This window comes from Erpetoichthys calabaricus, chromosome 4 (genome assembly GCF_900747795.2).
Source record: "Erpetoichthys calabaricus chromosome 4, fErpCal1.3, whole genome shotgun sequence".
NCBI classification, from domain to species: Eukaryota; Metazoa; Chordata; class Cladistia; order Polypteriformes; family Polypteridae; genus Erpetoichthys; species Erpetoichthys calabaricus.
In genome coordinates, this window is record NC_041397.2 from 43,703,069 (window position 1) to 43,721,076 (window position 18,008).

Here is an 18,008-nt window from a genome sequence, read left to right on the forward strand (position 1 = left end):
ATGAAGAACCGAGAGGCGCGAGGGAAAGGCATGACTTACCAAGGTTGAAAAGCTGGGAAGCCTTTTGGAACAGGTTTGAAGTTGTTGCAGAGGCGAATAGGTGGGGAGTCAAGGATAGAGCAGTGCAGTTGGTGGCGGCATTGGAAGGGGAGGCTTTGAAAACACTTGAGGATGTTCCACGGGAGGATTTAACAGACTTAGGACTGCTTTTGAAGGCCATTGAGCGTCACTTCGGGAGAACAGAAACCATATTAGGACTGCAAAGGTAGCTGCACGAACGAACTCGGAGGTCTGGAGAACGTCTAGGAACATTTGCCGCGGAAGTGCAGGGACTGGTGGGGTGAGCCTATGCACATTTCCCCCGCAGGGTCCGAGATGAATTGGCATGTGACGCATTTCTCCATGGACTTGAACCTAAAGCGTTGCGCCACCACAATCAACTTGCCTGACCAGCAACTCTAGAAGAGGCCCTCGAGCGGGCTGTAGAGTTTGAATTGGTATGTGAGGGGGAATCGGCTTATACGGAGGGTCGGGAGAGGGAGCGGGAAAGGATGTGCCGACTATATGTTGTGTCTGGGAGAGGAGCCCTCAGGAGGAACTCCCCCGGTGGGACTAAACCTTATGAGAACATCAGCTTCGGCTGCTGCACCACCTACTTGCTGGCGCTGTGGCCAACCCGGGCATCTTCGTCGATTTTGTCCTTTCCGTCCAGCAACTATTCTGGGTCCAGAGACATGTCGGGAAACGGCCAGGGTTCGGAGTAAGCGGGACATTTCCGGACCCTTTAGTAGTCCCGCTGCAACTGACAACAAATGCGAGCTGGGACGAGTCGGTGATCCCGGTGGGACAACTAGGCTGTGGAGATTATTGTCATTTGCCTATTCGAATTTGGGACACTGATGTGAAGGCTTTGATAGATACCGGGGCTACGTCTACTGTAGTGCGATGTGATCTGCTACCTAAAAACTGCTCCCTACAAGCCATTCCTGGCCAATTCATTACCGCCACGGGTGAGCATGCTATGATGGAGGGCCGGACCACCGCTATTCTAAGAATAGGAGGACATTTTTGGATATTCCCTGTTTGGGTAGCAAAAATTAGAGACGCTTGCATCTTGGGTGTAGACTTTCTGACTAAAACCCAGGCTCAGATTGACGTTGGCCACGGGACTCTGTTGATACCTGGCAGTGCACCCTGTCAATTGATGGGCTGTCAGTTTCAGTCGGGACCACCTCCCCACTCTGTCAATCAACTGGGAACATTCCCCACCCCTGTGAGCAATAACAGTGGGCAATGGAACGTTATTCTGGAAGGCCTTTGGGAAAGAAGCTGCCAGGGATTAAAGGAACCTCAGCGACAACAACTTAAGAACATATTGGAGGAATTTGGAGTCTCTTCTAAGGACATCGGGTGAACTCACCTCATCCATCATCACATCGACACGGGAGATGCGCACCCGATCAAACAACATTTGCGGCGCATTCCCCTGGCACGACAGATCGAGGCAGATTGGTTGGTACTTGAGATGTTGAATTCTGGAATTATTGAACCATCAGATTCTCCTTGGTGCTCCCCTGTTGTTTTGGTTAAAAAGAAATCAGGAGAATGGCATTTCTGTGTTGACTACCGCCGGTTGAATGCTGTTACGCGAAAAGATTCGTATTCCTAGAATTGACGAAGCCCTTGATCTGGTGTCTGGGTCGCGTTGGTTTTCCACGCTAGATTTGAGAAGTGGCTACTGGCAGGTGGAGTTAGCCCCGGAAGCCAAGGAAAAAACTGCATTTTCAACTGGGGGCGGGTTTTGGCAATTTTGAGTGCTCCCTTTCAGATTGTGCGATGCGCCGGCAACTTTTGAACAGCTAATGGACCGTGTCCTCTCGGGCATCCCTCGTTCCAGATGCCTGGTATATTTGGACGATCTGATGGCACATGGACCCACGTTTGAAACTGCTTTGCACTCCCTTAGAACCATACTAGTGAAATTGCGAGAAGCAGGACTTAAGCTACACCCAGATAAGTGCCAATTGCTGCGCCGAGAAGTCACCTACATGGGGCACTGAGTAAGTGAAAGGGGGGTGGCCACAGAAGACAGCAAGACTCGAGCGATCCGTGACTGGCCGACTCCAGTTAATGTATGGTAAATCCGGGGGTTCCTCGGATTGGCATCCTACTATCGGCGTTTTGCTCCTGGGTTTGCTACGGTGGCTGCTCCCCTTCACCGGCTAACAAAGAAGGGTCAGTATTTCCACTGGGGAGCAGAGGAACAGTCCGCTTTCCAAGCTCTGAAAGATACCTTATGCCAGGCTCCCATCTTAGCCCCACCTGACACTGCCCTGCCTTTTGCTTTAGACACGGATGCCAGCAATGTAGGTCTAAGTGCCGTCCTGTCACAACCATACTCCCAGGGAGAACGAGTAGTTGCTTATTTTAGCCGAGCCCTAAGCAGAGAAGAAAGAAACTACTGTGTCACATGGAGAGAGCTCCTGGGAGCAGTGGAAGCGATCCGGCATTTTCGACACTACTTACAAGGGACTGCATTTACACTGCGCAGCGATCATGCATCCTTACAATGGCTGATGTCTTTTAAGGAGCCAGAGGGGCAAGTGGCAAGATGGCTGGAATGGCTACAGTTGTTTCAGTTTGAAATCCAACAAATTGGGGGGGGGGGGGGGGGGATTGGGGGGTATCAACATCACAACGCAGATGCGCTATCCTGCAGGCCTTGTGCTCAGACGAACTATGACTACTGCCGCCGTCAGGAGGACCGAGAGCGAACAGGGGTGGTGGGACACAGTTGCTCAATGTTAGCGCTGTCTAAGGGGGTGGGGTTTGGCAGAATCAGGATCCAGAGATAAAGAAAGTGAGAGCCTGGGTGACAGACAATCACCGACCTAGTTGGAAGGAGGTAGCCCCAGAGGGTATGACTGTTAAGGGTCTCTGGGCTCAGTGGGACAATTTGACCATTCGGGATGGGGTGCTGATGAGAAGATGGCGAGCCCCTGCCACTGGAGAGATCACTTGGCAGGTGATAGTGCCAAAGGGGAAACAGGATGATGTTCTTAAGTCAGTGCATGGGGGTGTGGGGTCTGTCCACTTTGGGGTTAGTAAGACGCTGAAGCGGCTCCGACAGATGTTTTACTGGGGGCGGTGCCGATGAGATGTTGAAGATCACTGCCGCCGTTGCTCCGTGTGCACCGCACAAAAAGGGCCCCCTGAACAATCAGTTGCCCCCCTTCAACAATATCAAGTTGGTCTGCCTATGGACCGGGTTGGAATAGACATATTGGGGCCTTTTCCTCGTTCTAGTCAGGGAAATAGGTACATCCTTGTTGGGGTAGACTATTTCTCCAAGTGGCCGGAGGCGTACCCTATTCCTAGCCAAGATACAGAAACCGTGGCTACTGCCCTAGTTGAAGGCATGTTTAGTAGGTTTGGCATGCCGCTAGAACTCCATTCAGACCAGGGGCGTAATTTTGAAAGTAAAGTTTTTCATCATGTGTGCGATCTGCTACACATTCGGAAAACACGCACCACACCACTTCACCCCCAGAGCGACGGTTTGGCTGAGCGATTCATCCGTACCTTATCGGCTCAGTTGGCTATGGTGGTAAACAAGAACCAACGCGACTGGGATCAGCAACTGTGAACTTTGGTTCTCCTGGCATACCGGACAGCGGTTCAGGAGTGTATGCAGTGCACCCCTGCCATGTTGATGCTGGGCCGGGAATTGAGAACCCCCGGCTTCTCTCGAATGTGGGTTGCCACCAGAAAGGGAAGAACATCAGTCTGGACAAGAGTATGCCCGCTGTCTTCAGGACTGAATCGACAGGGCTCACGCGTTCGCACGGGACCATCTGCACAAGGCTGGCCTTACCCAAAAGTGGCATTATGACATCAGAGGCAGAAAACACCCGTACTCCTCCGGCGACCGAGTGTGGGTGTATAGTCCCCGACGGAAGAAAGGTCTCTCCCCCAAAATTGACAGTGCATGGGTGGGTCCTTGCCAAGTGCTCGAGCGCGTGGGCAAAGTGGTGTACTGGGTGCAGATGTCACCAAGGGGACGTCGGGTGTTTCTGCATCAGAATCGGTTGGCACTTTACCAGGGAAGGTTTCGTGTTGATGAAAGGATTGAAGCGCCAGCCGACCGGGATGTAAACCAAGAACAGCCCGATTCGGCGCTGGGGACGGTGGGAACAGAAATGCCTTCTACAGACGACGTCACACGTCCTGAGCGACCCAGACGAGTCATCCGATTACCAGCTCGTTATCAACATTTTGAAGTGTCCTCAGGGGCGAGGAGCTATTGGGGGGCGGCAGTGTAACGATCTGGGATAGAAATTGTCACTGGGCAGAGTGTTTAGTTATACGTAAATAGTTAAAAAGAAAGAAAAAAAAAGGGGGGCGGGCAGAGACACAACAGCCACTCTAAATAAAACAGCCTCTGGGGTGCTAGGAATATGGGGGTTTTTTTGATGTGGGTTGGGTTTTAGTGTGGTGTGTTCTTTTCTTTGCTGTTTTTTTTTTGTCCTGACTTCGTTTTGTTTTTCGGCTTGTTGAAGTAAGAAGAAAAGTGAATAAAACCATTGTTTAGTTTTCTTTTATAATTACCAACACTTGCCTGCGAGATTTATTTGCCCGTCTGGGAAGGGATACTACAATATTAACACGTGTGCATTAAAACGTGTGCATTTACGGAGTGATTTCTCAGGTTTAAAAGCTCACCTTTTATTAAAAATGTAAACCCAAACTTTTTTCATTCTGAAGGGCACAAATCACGTCGGATTTCAGCCGTTAAACGCGCGGAAATTTCGGTACACCAGATAAATAAGCGCAAAATATTATCAATGTATGCTTACAATACATATAGAAATGTGTTTATCGTTAACTAATAGTATGGGATGGTGTTTTTCGACTCAGCTACCGATGTCGATGGAGACCAGAACTGCTTTGGAAAAATACGAACGCCTTAGGGCCGATCTGGAAGATGGAAGCGCAGCGCCTTGATTTAAACAATTTCATGTCTTGGTGGGTTTGCGTAGCTTGTTGTCAATATCTTTACACCTGTTTTTAAGGCTTATTGACTAAAAGGGGCTTTCATGAAAAAAGTTAGGGCTTTCTACAGGATACACCCTCCACAAGTTAAGGAAGTAAAAATAAAGGTATATACTTCTGTTTTATTTAAACCTTTTAAGTTTGTATGCGGGGCGGCACGGTGGCACAGTGAAAGGTGCCAGTTAGGAGACCCGGGTTCGCTTCCCTGCGTGGAGTTTGCATGTTCTCCCCGTGTCTGCCTGGGTTTCCTCCGGGTACTCCAGTTTCCTCCCACAGTCCAAAGACATGCAGGTTAGATATTGGCGATTCTAAATTGTCCCGGGTGTGTGCGCCCTGCGGTGGGCTGGCACCTTGCCCGGGGTTTGTTTCCTGCCTTGCGCCCTGTGTTGGCTGGGATTGGCTCCTGTATTTAGGATATAGCGGGATGGATAATGGATGGATGGAAGTTTGTATGCATAGCCCCATTTGGCCGTTTCAGTTTTTTTTATTTCTTCAGTAATATTTCAGCAAACCCGGAGCTTGTCAGTTCAAATCCTGGTACTGACACAACTGTGTGACCCTGAGGAAGTCACTTCACCTGCCTATGCTGCAAAAAATAAAAGTAATGTAACGAATTGTACCTCAGATGTTGCAAGTTGCTAGGATAAAGACATAAGTAAAATATATAAATATGTATTATACACATAGGAACTATTCATTTATTTTCAGTTAAGTCATCTGCAGCAAACCTTTATAAATTAGGGATTCTCCTGTTTCTTCTTCACTGAGGTTTTCTCTTGGAGGGCTTTTTTTCATTTCATTGAAATTAAAGCAGCATCTGCCAAAATATGTAGCTTTCTTATTAATTTTTCAACATTGTGTAAAATAACTTCATAAAGTAACATAAAAGGTCGAAATACTGGTTATCCTTTTACACTAAAATATTACTAAAGAAATACAAAAAAGTAAAATGGATATGTTGTTTTTCTTTAGGGAGATTAAATATTACTGAAGAAAGAAAAAAAACTAAAACGGCCAAATGTGGCTATGCATACGAACTTAAAAGGTTTAAATAAAATAGAAATATATACCTTTATTTTTACTTCCTTAACTTGTGGAGGGTGTATCCTGTAGCAAAGCCCTAACTTTTTTCATGAAAGCCCCTTTTAGTCAATAAGCTTTAAAAACAGGCGTAAAGATATTGACAATAAGCTACGCAAACCCACCAAGACATGGAATCGTTTAAATCAAGGCGCTGCGCTACCTTCTTCCAGATCGGCCCTAAGCATACAATACAACTGATAATATGTTGCGCTTATTTATCTGGTGTACCGAAATTTTCGCGCATTTAACGGCTGAAATCCGACGTGATTTGTGCCTTCAGAATGAAAAAAGTTTGCGTTTAACTTTTTAATAAAAGCTGAGCTTTTAAGCCTGAGAAATCACCCCGTAAATGCACACGTTTTAATGCACACGTGTTAGTATGTATGCTTACACAGTATTAAAAGACACTTCACATTTAACGTCATTTACCTTCGTTCCCTCACTTGAGTCATGCTATAAATTCTAACTGTGAAATATAATTGACAAATAATTCAGTGAATGAACTTGTGAAGAAGGTGGAGCTGGAGTATTACGTCACTTCATTAACGAAAATGCCGTGATGGGGGTCGGGGGGAGTGTGGGGGTTGACGGAGAGCTGAAGGCGGATGACGGAGATAGGAGAGTGGATGACGGAAAATGGACATCGGAGAACTGAGAGCGGACGGTGGTGGAAGGAGGGAGGAGAGGGGAGGGAGGAGGGGTGACAGGGGATTCCTCGCAGGGAGGAGGGATATTTTGTCGAAGATAGTAGGAAGGATGGAATTTTCTCAGAGGGAGGAGGATGTCCTAAAATGGACACTGTACCAATCATACATTTCAGGAGCATCGCTCATGGATTTGAGATGGTCCTTCATAAAAAGACCAGATTTTCAAGCAAAATTAAACTATCAAATTTAAACATAAATTAAACTAAAACAATTACCGACCCGATTTAAACGAGTTTCAAACAGAATTGTGCTATATAAAACAGTATATGCTGTTGTTCTTGAACATTTCCGCTCGTTTCTGTGTTACTTTAAACATGTATAAGTGAAAAGCTGAAGAGAGTTCAAGTAGTGCATTGAATAAACGGTGTTCAGGGTTCAAAACGGAATAATAATTTGTTAAAACAGATTTACCATATAGCACCAGGACAGTACCTGCTTCCTGTAAGAAATTTTTAACTACATGGAGACTGGTGATGTTATTTGCAAAAATATATGTGTAGAAGCAGGATCTTTAAACAAACAAACTTCAGAGAAAGCATGGAGCGACTATAAAGTGGACAATCTCCGTTAGAACCAGAAATCCCAGATCAATTCAGTCAGAAAATTTTAAAAGTTAATCAAAATATTTCTTAAAAAAATTTAATAATCATGGGCGTGAAGACAGAAAAGAACGTGTGCAGCGAAAACAAGCGACACCTCATGAGCAGAAAGCTTTAATAGATAACTTTTGCTGGCTGAAAAAATGAAGTCTTCTATGTTTGCAGTCCAGGATATCCTTGCTCGTGTTGCCAAATGCGTGAAAATACAGAGATGGCAAAGTAGAAATTACGCCTTCAAGTTCCAGTGCATAGATTCATGTTAAATGAAATGATAAAATCAGCCTGTCAGACTTTGACAGTCCATGAATCAACTAAATAACAGTTTCATAAATGTTAATTGTATGTATCAAATTTGGGAATTAAAGGAAATCTCTTCATAAAACTGTGTTCGCTGGCATAACAGCATTAACAGCATGTATATTCTTGGGGCAATTCAACAGTTTTATAAGGAAAACAAGGTAGCTAAACCAAATGGTAATATTTACCAAAGCGGTCGTATCAGTGCAGGACAGACGAAAAGGTGTTGCTTTTTGGCAATCCATTCTATACTAATCAGAGCACCATTGTGTGATGTATTGTGAGGACCTGCGTATAGATAATGCTTGGGAAAGACATTCCCCTGATAAGTAATCTGTTAAGAACGCAAAAACATGTTACAGCTGCATTACCAGATGCAATTGCAGTTAAACCATAAAACAATGTTCAAGATGCTAATTTTCAATTGGAACTGTAAAGACATTTTCAGATATAGTTACATTTACTGAACAACAGAATAAGTACAAGGAGTTATTTTCACTTTTGGACATTTCTGACACATTGCCAGCCCTTGAGTGTTGAGAGTCAAATAGGATTTAGTCTAATGAACACAAATCTATAAATCATTTAGTTGCTGAGTATTTGAAAACCTTAATGAGAATTAAACTATTTCAATTCTGGACAGTCTGTCAATGTTCAGACAGAAAAAGTCAGAAGAGAAACTTTTTGAATATTAAGGGAAACAATTCGGGTAAAACAAACTTTTATAAAAAAAATGTATCAATTCAGTTTATTTTTCAATATTTAGCATTGAATATGCAATACAGTAAATATTCACGTGTGATAGTTTTTGTGCTATATACAGAAATACAGATTTAGAACTTGCTTCTCACACGACGCACACGCCAGGCCAACATAAATTCCAGGCCAAAAGACCGGCCAGACCCCACTGTGCATTCTACTAGATGTTCTTAACTAGTTTTTAATTATTTATTTATTATTTTCTTTTTCGTTTTTCTTTTACATTTTTTAGAAGATTTGATACAGTGAGTCTCGTTGCAAGTTGGGGTATCTTTAAATGAAAATACATAGTTCATATTTTTGAGTCACCTTGTACTTAATTTCGTCTCAGATTCCCTATTGTCATTCTACTTGATAATTCATGGGCATCCATTTTTGTAGTTTTTTTTTTTTTTTTTACTTTGCTGCCTGCCTTTAGAGAAAGTAGTCATGATGACAAGGTTTTTGGGGGCATGGATTACTTACTATATACGTAGTTAATGAGTTTGATATTTTGAAAATATAATAATAATAATAAATGCTTCATATACAAAGAACCTGGAAGACTGTGTTTCTTTAATTTATAATTAAACATTATTTCTTTAAAAGTAGTATTTTAATTAACATGTTGCTAAAAAAAAACCTGAGGCTTTTCATTGGTTTTATTTTAATAGAACATTTACGTAAGCAGCCTTTTATCCTCACAGTCTAACTTTTGTACTTTTTTTTCTTTTTCTTTTTTCTTTTACACTTCTTAAAAGATTTAATACAGTGAGTCTCGTGGCCCCTCCTTGGACCGCCACCTTATCGTGGTGGAGGGGTTTGAAGGGGAGCTCTGTTGTCCAGGGCTTTATTCCCCTGGTAGGGCCACCTTAGGCAAACTGGTCCTAGGTGTGGGATGAGACAAAGTGCGGTTCAACATAACCTCCTATGATGAATAAAAAATTGGGACGGCGTTTTTCCTTGCCCGGACGTGGGTCACCGGGGCCCACTTCTGGAGCCAGGCCTGGAGGTGGGGCTAGATGGTGAGCACCTGGTGGCCGGGCCTGCACCCATGGGGCTCAGCCCGAAGAGGCAACGTGGGTCTCCCTTCCCATGGGCTCACCACCTATGGGAGGGGCCAAGGAGGTCGGGTGCAGTGTGAGTTGGGTGGTGGCCGAAGACGGGGACCTTGGCGATCCGATCCTCGACTACAGAAGCTGGCTCTTGGGACGTGGAATGTCACCTCTCTGAAGGGGAAGGAGCCTGAGCTAGTGCGCGAGGTCAAGAGGTTCCGGCTAGATATAGTCGGGCTCACCTCGATGTACAGCTTGGACTCTGGAACCAATCTCCTTGAGAGGGGCTGGACCCTGTACCACTCTGGAGTTGCCCCCGGTGAGAGGCGCCGAGCGGGTATGGGCATACTTATTGCCCCCCGACTTGGAGCCTGTACATTGGGGTTTACCCCGGTGGACGAGAGGGTAGCCTCCCTCCGCCTTCGGGTGGGGGGGACGGGTCCTAACTGTTGTTTGTGCGTATGCACCGAACAGCAGTTCGGAGTACCCATCCTTTTTGGAGTCCCTGGAGGGGGTGCTAGAGGGCATACCTTCTGGGGACTCCCTCATACTGCTGGGAGACTTCAATGCTCACGTGGGCAATGACAGTGAGACCTGGAAGTGCTTGATTGGGAGGAATGTCCCCCCCCGATCTGAACCCGAGTGGTGTTTTGTTATTGGACTTCTGTACTCGTCATGGATTGTCCATAACAAACACCATGTTCAAGCACAGGGGTGTTCATATGTGCACTTGGCACCAGGACACCCTAGGCCTCAGTTCGATGATCGAATTTGTGGTCGTGTCTTCGGACTTGTGGCCACATGTCTTGTACACTCAGGTGAAGAGAGGGGTGGAGTTGTCAACTGATCACCACCTGGTGGTGAGCTGGCTTCAATGGTTGGGGAGGAAGCCGGTCAGGCCTGGTCGGCCCAAACGTGGTCTGAATGGGCCATGTTCCATGCCTCTATTGTTGAGGCGGCTGACCGGAGCTGTGGCCATAAGGTGGTTGGTGCCTGTCGTGGCGGCAATCCCTGAACCCGTCGGTGGACACCGGCGGTGAGGGATGCTGTCAAGCTGAAGAAGGAGTTCTACTGGCCCATTTTGTCCTGTGGGACTCTGGAGGCAGCTAATAGGTACCGGCAGGGCAAGCGGAATGCAGCTTCAGTGGTTGTTGAGGCAAAAACTCGGGCATGGGAGGATTTTGGGGAGACCATGGAGAACGACTTTCAGACGGCTTCAAGGAGATTCTGGTCCACCATCCGGCGTCTCAGGAGGGGGAAGCTGTGCAGTGTCAACACTGTATATGGTGGGGATGGTGACCTCGACTCGGGACGTTGTGGGTCGGTGGGAGGAGTACTTCGAAGACCTCCTCAATCCCACTAACATGCCTTCCAATGAGGAAGCAGAGCCTGGGGAGTCGGAGGTGGGCTCCCCTATCTCTGGGACTGAGGTCACCGAGGTGGTTAAAAAACTCCTTGGTGGCAGGGCCCCAGGGGTGGATGAGATACGCCCGGATTTCTTCAAGGCTCTGGATGTTGTAGGGCTGCCTTGGTTGACACGTCTCTGCAACATAGCATGGACTAGTGATGTGTCGTTCGCGAACGAGCCGGCTCTAAGAGCCGATTCTTTGAAGCGAACGAGAGGAGCCGATGCCCGTCGAGCAGAGCCGAAGCTTCAGCCGCTTCTGCTCAGCTCTGCTGAAAATCCATTCGGCAGGGGCGGGACTTTACTTATATGGGCACGCAGAAAGAACTTTGGCTCATAATGCCGGCTCGTTCACTAACAACACATCGGACTAGGATCGTACCATTATGTGAAAGAAGGAAGGGGGCAGACGCTCCGAAGACAGCGAGTGTTGGTACAGGCCAGGTACACAGAGCGACACCGTTAGAGCAGAGTCAACAACAAACCTGCACAGACATATAAAAACCACCCACCCATCCGTGCAACTAGAGGGGAGCATGCCCTCTCTCCTGCCATCCACTGACCCTGGAAAAGAGCCAAGTACTTCTGCTGCACCATCCACTGTCTTACCGAAAACTGCAGGTATAACACGGTGTTCAGTTCAAACCAAAGAGCTGAAGACCCACTGAGCTGGTGGGAGGCCAAGGCTGCAGTCTACCCACGCCTGGTTAAGGTAATGGTAGGAAGACTTTGCATTGTCGCTACATCGGTCCCCTCAGAAAGAGTCTTCTCAAAAACAGGACAAATAATCACGGAGAGGAGAAATCGCATCAACCCATCTAAGCTGAGGCATCTGGCATTTCTGAATGTCAACCAGGCCTAAAAACTTTTATTCAAAGAGTCGTAGTGTTGTTGTTGTTGAGTTTGGCCTTTATTTAATTTGTTTGCTGTGGCTTTGTGTTAAGTTGTTCATTTAAAGCTTTTATTAAAATGTTAAACAATAGTAACTGTGTATTTTTTGTAATGAAAAAATGCATAAAAATACGTAATGTCTCAAAACAATGAATTAGAAATTGCTTATACACAAACCATTCAAAATTGCTTAATTAGGCTAAAATATAAGCATATAAGTGATACTAAACGAAGAGCCATTCGGGAGCCGTAAGAGCCGGCTCTTTAAAGGGAAGCCGATCCAAAAGAGCCGAAGCTTTGAAAAGAGCCGGAGTTCCCATCACTAGCATGGACATCAGGGACAGTGCCTCTGGATTGGCAGACCGGGGTGATGGTCCCCCTCTTTAAGAAGGGGGACCGGAGGGTGTGTTCCAACTACAGAGGGATCACACTCCTCAGCCTCATTGGAAAAGTCTATTCGGGGGTTCTGGAGAGGAGGGTCCATCGGATAGTCGAACCTCGGATTCAGGAGGAACAGTGTGGTTTTCGTCCTGGTCGTGGAACAGTGGACCAGCTCTACACCCTTAGCAGAGTCCTGGAGGGTGCATGGGAGTTCGCCCAACCAGTCTATATGTGTTTTGTGGTCTTGGAAAAGGCTTTCGACCGTGTCCCTCAGGGAATCCTGTGGGGGGTGCTCCGAGAGTATGGGGTACCGGTGTACAACCGGTGTCAGAGTTTGGTCTGCATTGCCGGCAGTAAGTCAAACCCATTTCCAGTGAGAGCTGGACTCCGCCAGGGCTGCCCTTTGTCACTGATTCTTTTCATAACATTTATGGACAGAATTTCTAGGCGCAGCCAGGGTGTTGAGGGGGTCCGGTTTGGTGGACTCAGGATTGGGTCACTGCTTTTTGCAAATGATGTTGTCTTGTTTGCTTCATCAGGCCATGATCTTCAGCTCTCTCTGGATCGGTTTGCAGCTGAGTGTGAAGCGGCTGAGATGGGAATCAGCACCTCCAAATCCGAGACCATGGTCCTCAGCCGGAAAAGGGTGGAGTGCCCTCTCAGGGTTGGAAGCGAGAACCTGTCCCGAGTGGAGGAGTTCAAGTATCTCGGGGTCTTGTTCACGAGTGAGGGAAGAATGGAGCATGAGATCGACAGGCGGATCGGTGCGGCATCTGCAGTGATGCAGGCTCTGCATCGGTCTGTCGTAGTGAAAAAGGAGCTGAGCCGTAAGGCAAAGCTCTCAATTTACCAGTCGATCTATGTTCCTACCCTCACCTATGGTCATGAGCTAGGGTAGTGACCGAAAGAACGAGATCACGAATACAAACGGCTCAAATGAGTTTCCTCCGCAGGGTGTCTGGGCTCTCCCTTAAAGATAGAGTGAGAAGCTCAGTCATCCGGGAGGGGCTCAGAGTAGAGCCGCTGCTCCTCCGCATCGAGAGGAGTCAGATGAGGTGGCTCAGGCATCTGATCAGGATGCCTCCTGGACGCCTCCCTGGTGAGGCGTTCCGGGCACGTCCAACCGGGAGGAGGCCCCGGGGAAGACCCAGGATACGCTGGAGGGACTATGTCTCCCAGCTGGCCTGGGAACGCCTCAGGATTCTCCTGGAAGAGCTAGAAGAAGTGGCCGGGGATAGAGAAGTCTGGGTATCTCTGCTCAAGCTGCTGTCCCCGCGACCTGACCTCGGATAAGCGGAAGAGGATGGATGGATGGATGGATGGAGTCTCGTGGCAAAATGGGGTATCCTCGTTCAATGAAAATGCATAGTTGATAGCTGAGTCACCTTGTACTTAAACAATTTCATCTCAGATTCCCTATTGTCATTCTACTTGATAATTCATGGGCATCCATTTCTGTAGTTTTTTTTTTTTTTTTTTTTAATTTGCTGCCTGCCTTTAGAGAAAGTAGTCATGATGACAAGGTTTTTGGGGGATTATTGACTATATACATCGTTAATGAGTTTCATATTTTGAAAATATAATAATAATAATTAAAAATGCTTCATATACAAAGAACCTGGCAGGCTGTGTTTCTTTAATTTATAATAAAACATTATTTCTTTAAAAGTAGTATTTTAGTTAACATGTTGCTAAAGAAAACCTGTGGCTTTTCATTGGTTTTATTTTAATAGAACATTTACGCAAGCAGCCTTTTATCCTGACAGTCTAACTTTTGTACGTGTCTTGTACATAAATCAAATATACCAGTTGTAAAATTTGACAAATGGTGTGTCCTAAGAGCTTAATTTGGCAACTATCACACAAAAGCCAATAGTTTGTTATTATTTGTTCAAACAAACAAAGCGTATAAGAAACATACAGCAATTAATACCGTTGAGTAAAATAGCACGGACATGACTTGTTCCAGTAACTTTTAAAAGTATAACACATACGATATTAGTAAACGTTTCTCTTATTGGATGGAAGAACTTCTTTTCATTTTGCACAACTAAATCTATAATATATAACGGCAGCAGAATGAAGTTAACAAGCAAGTGTACTGTACATTACTGAAAATAAGAAAGATACAGTACGTGTTTATTGGGATTAAAAGTAAGTCTCGTTAGCTGACGTCCTCAGACGTTTAGTCGTGGCAGCCGCTAAATTAATTCCGCGGAGAACGCAGCATTGATAAGGGGGAAACTATAAACTTCTCGGCATACTTTAGGTCTCCAGTTGCTCGTATGGTAGTAGTAAAGCATACAAGCAGAACCGACGAATCCCTTCATTTCATAAAGTGTGCATTCATCTTTAATTAAACCCCGCCGTGTTAAAGTAAGAGAAGACTTAATGGCTTTCTATCGGCATATGCAATCCGACAAAGGGAAAAGTTGAGCGGTACATATCATGTAAGGATCACCAGCAGGGATTATTATTGACATTAGGGTGAGTGAGTTAGCATGGCAGTTGACTGTCTCCATCCACAAAGCGCTACCCATAATTTGATTACGTGAGGATAATTATATTGTTATTTAATGTTTGTGTTGAAAACTTCATTCTTAATAATAATAATATTCTATTACACTATTACATTTGGTCTATTAATATTAAAATTTTCCTGTTTTTTCCCCCTTATTTCTAGGAAAGAAATCAATGCCTCCCACCAACTTGTCAGTGCCGACTCCAGACTTTTTTTTGATGGGATTTCCTGGATTAGAGGAATATCATGTATGGTTGTCTGTTCCATTCCTTGTTATGTACTCTGTAGCAGTTGTGGGCAATATTATAATATTATGCGTAGTTAAACTTGAAGAAAGTCTCCACACCCCGATGTTTTCCTTTCTTTGTGTTCTGGCTTTGATCGACTTAGGTCTATGCACTTCTACAATTCCTAAGATGTTGCAGATGTTCTGGCTCCGAGCTAACGTGATTTCTTTTCATGCTTGTTTTGTTCAGATGTTTGTAATTCACTTCCTATCAACGTTAGAATCCTCGATATTAGCAGTGATGGCATACGACCGGTATGTTGCCATATACAACCCTTTGCGTTACACTACCATATTGACAAATGCATATATTATTAAAATTGTTGCAGTACTTTTCGTGAGGGGCTTTATATTAACAGGCCTAATTCCCGTCTTAGCTTCCCGGCTGCCTTTCTGTTCATCCACGGTCATCTCTCATTGCTTCTGTGTCCATATGGCTGTAGTCAAACTGGCATGTACAGACATTACACTTGACAGTTATTACGGACTTGCTATTGCATTCTTTATAATTGGTACGGATCTGTTTTTTATTATTTTTACCTATGTAATGATCATGAGAGCTGTACTAAAACTGGCATCAAAAACAGCTCGTCTGAAGGCGTTCAATACTTGTGGTTCACATTTATTTGTTATACTTTATTTCTATACAACTATGTTATTTTCTTTTATTACATTTAGATTTGGTCAAAGTGTTCCTGCTCATGTTCATGCTACGTTTACGGTGTTGTATCTTTTGGTGCCGCCGATGTTAAATCCAGTGATCTACGGTGTGAGAACTAAAGAAATACGGGAAGGTTTCCTGAAGCACATTTTTGGGAAAAAAATTTAAGCCTAAAACTGAGCATTTAAATATTAAAGATAATCGTGAACCTTATGTAAATGAAACCTAAGGGTTTACATTTCGAGTTTGCTTATTTACAAAATTATTGCTAATTTCTTCAGAACAATTTTTAAAGTTCATAGAATTTCTGATGTGCATGTGGTAACTTACTGTTTGTGAAAAACCGCATTCGCTGTGTCCGACCTACAAAAGTGACACAAATGATTCTCATTTAAAATTCATACTTCAAAACTTCAAAGGCGAGCACGTCATTTATAGATAATCATCATCAAAACCTAGTAGTGTGTAAGGGAATACAGCTGAATACAAATAAGGCACACTAAGTAGCCTAATAAAGGCAAAAATTCATAACATTTGCTTTTCAGCACATGAACAATACATGTTTTAATGTTATATTTCACTGTATCTTTTTAGTAATAAACATTTCACATAATTTAAAAGATTGTATTGTTTATCTCTCTGAGTTTGATTTCTGGTTTACAATTATGCATTGGTGTTTAGGGTTTGGTCTTTATGGTTTTGACTTATTTCTGTTTTTTTCTGGTCCCTTTTGACTCGGGAAGAATAGGTTAAAAATGTTATTTTTAAATTGCTTCGTTTTGAATTTTTTTCAAAAGTGGTTATACTTAAGGTTATGTTAGGGTTAGTCTATAAAATTGAAGCCTTCCATTAAATAGTATTCTACAAGCAATAATTAAAGTTATAAGAAATCTTTTTCATTGAGCTGATCATCAATCTGTTAAAACTACTCCAAATTACAGTAGACAATCACTGGCCTATTGGTATTACTCAGATACAACTTGATAAAACTCCCTTTCTTGTTCTTACTGAAATGCTTAGACAATTTATTTCACTTGTCATGTTTAATTAATATTTGTTTTTATCCTTACTGCTTAACTAAAATTCAAAACATTAAATATAATGATTGTAGTAAATAAATAACCCTCCCATAAATTTTTAAGCCATTGTGCAGTCATGGGTTGCAGAGATGTTTAATTTTAATGACTAATTAAAGGGCATTAGCAAATCAAGAATTGTCCAGTTATTCATCCATCCATTTTAAAATACATTTCTTTTTCATAACATTAAGCAGTGTTACTAAAAAATGTATATGTGCTTTCTTGTGTAGAAATTCCTTTGAGTCCAATTCCAATAGATTAGCCAACAATTTTTTTGAACAGGAAAACTGGACTACCTGGAGAAAAGCCCACACATACACTGAGGAAATGTGCAAATTTCACATGGACAATCGCCAAGTACATGTTTTGCACCCAGGATTTTGGATCCAGAAATCAATACTACTACCCAATGCACCATTACGGTATATGTTGAAAAAATGGAATTTCTAATGTACTTCTTGTTAAATTGTAAATTAACATAACACAAAAATAAACAAGTTCACTTAACATCACATCAGTCTCACAAACAATTGTTTTCTAACTTTCTTCTGTCTTTCCTTTTGTCATCAGAGTAATGCAGTTCCATCTACAATTCACACACATGCATACACTTGTAATACATAAATAACCTGTGTAACAGCTTAGTGTTTGCAATTAATTAACAGAAATATTTCTTCCTGCAAATGATTAGTTATATAAAGATTTAAAACCTTCCTGCCCAATGAAACAAGTGTTCATCATTTGTTCGGCATTACTTTCTAATTTTCAATCAGTCTTCTAAAAATAATCCCACATGAAGTGCAGACAGTACATGACTGTTCAAGTCCATCTCTTCCTGAATAAAGTTCCCCAGCTCTTCCAAATTTCCAGATTTTGGGATCCTGTCTTCTCAAATTAGCACTGTATCTCTGATCTTTAGCACAGCGGCACAGGTAGTGTCACACTGATGAGTGGATTTTAAGTTAATCAAATCTTCTTTCCTCCATTGGTTCCAAAATGTAGTCATAAGCCTGTTCCTGTATGTCAGTGTTTGAGCTACTTCCTTATTGTTCAGGTTCACATGTTGAATGTCTGATGAAGATGTCTTTGATGGCAAGCAAGTACTTGTTTTGCCAACCAAGAAGGGCAAAGGTGTTAATGACTGGGGTTATTAATGCTTATTATGCAGATATGTGAGAGGTCTAGAATTCAGCACAGCTTCTACCTTTGCCAGAATGCAGCTTCTTCCACAATGAACTTCCAGGTGATGCCCT

At 43.8% G+C, this 18,008-nt stretch overlaps 1 protein-coding gene across 1 annotated transcript; it reads left to right on the forward strand.

The window, feature by feature from the left end:
• Window positions 1-14,902: 14,902 nt before the first annotated feature.
• On the forward strand, window positions 14,903-15,844 carry LOC127527522 (olfactory receptor 52E4-like). Its single transcript, XM_051926575.1, has one exon. It carries the CDS (start codon window positions 14,903-14,905, stop codon window positions 15,842-15,844), a length of 942 nt encoding a protein of 313 aa, XP_051782535.1.
• The last annotated feature ends 2,164 nt before the right edge of the window (window positions 15,845-18,008 follow it).

Excerpts from the sequence above, each read along its gene's own strand:
- LOC127527522 (XM_051926575.1), top strand. The coding sequence starts at position 14,903 with ATGCCTCCCACCAACTTGTCAGTGCCGACTCCAGACTTTTTTTTGATG.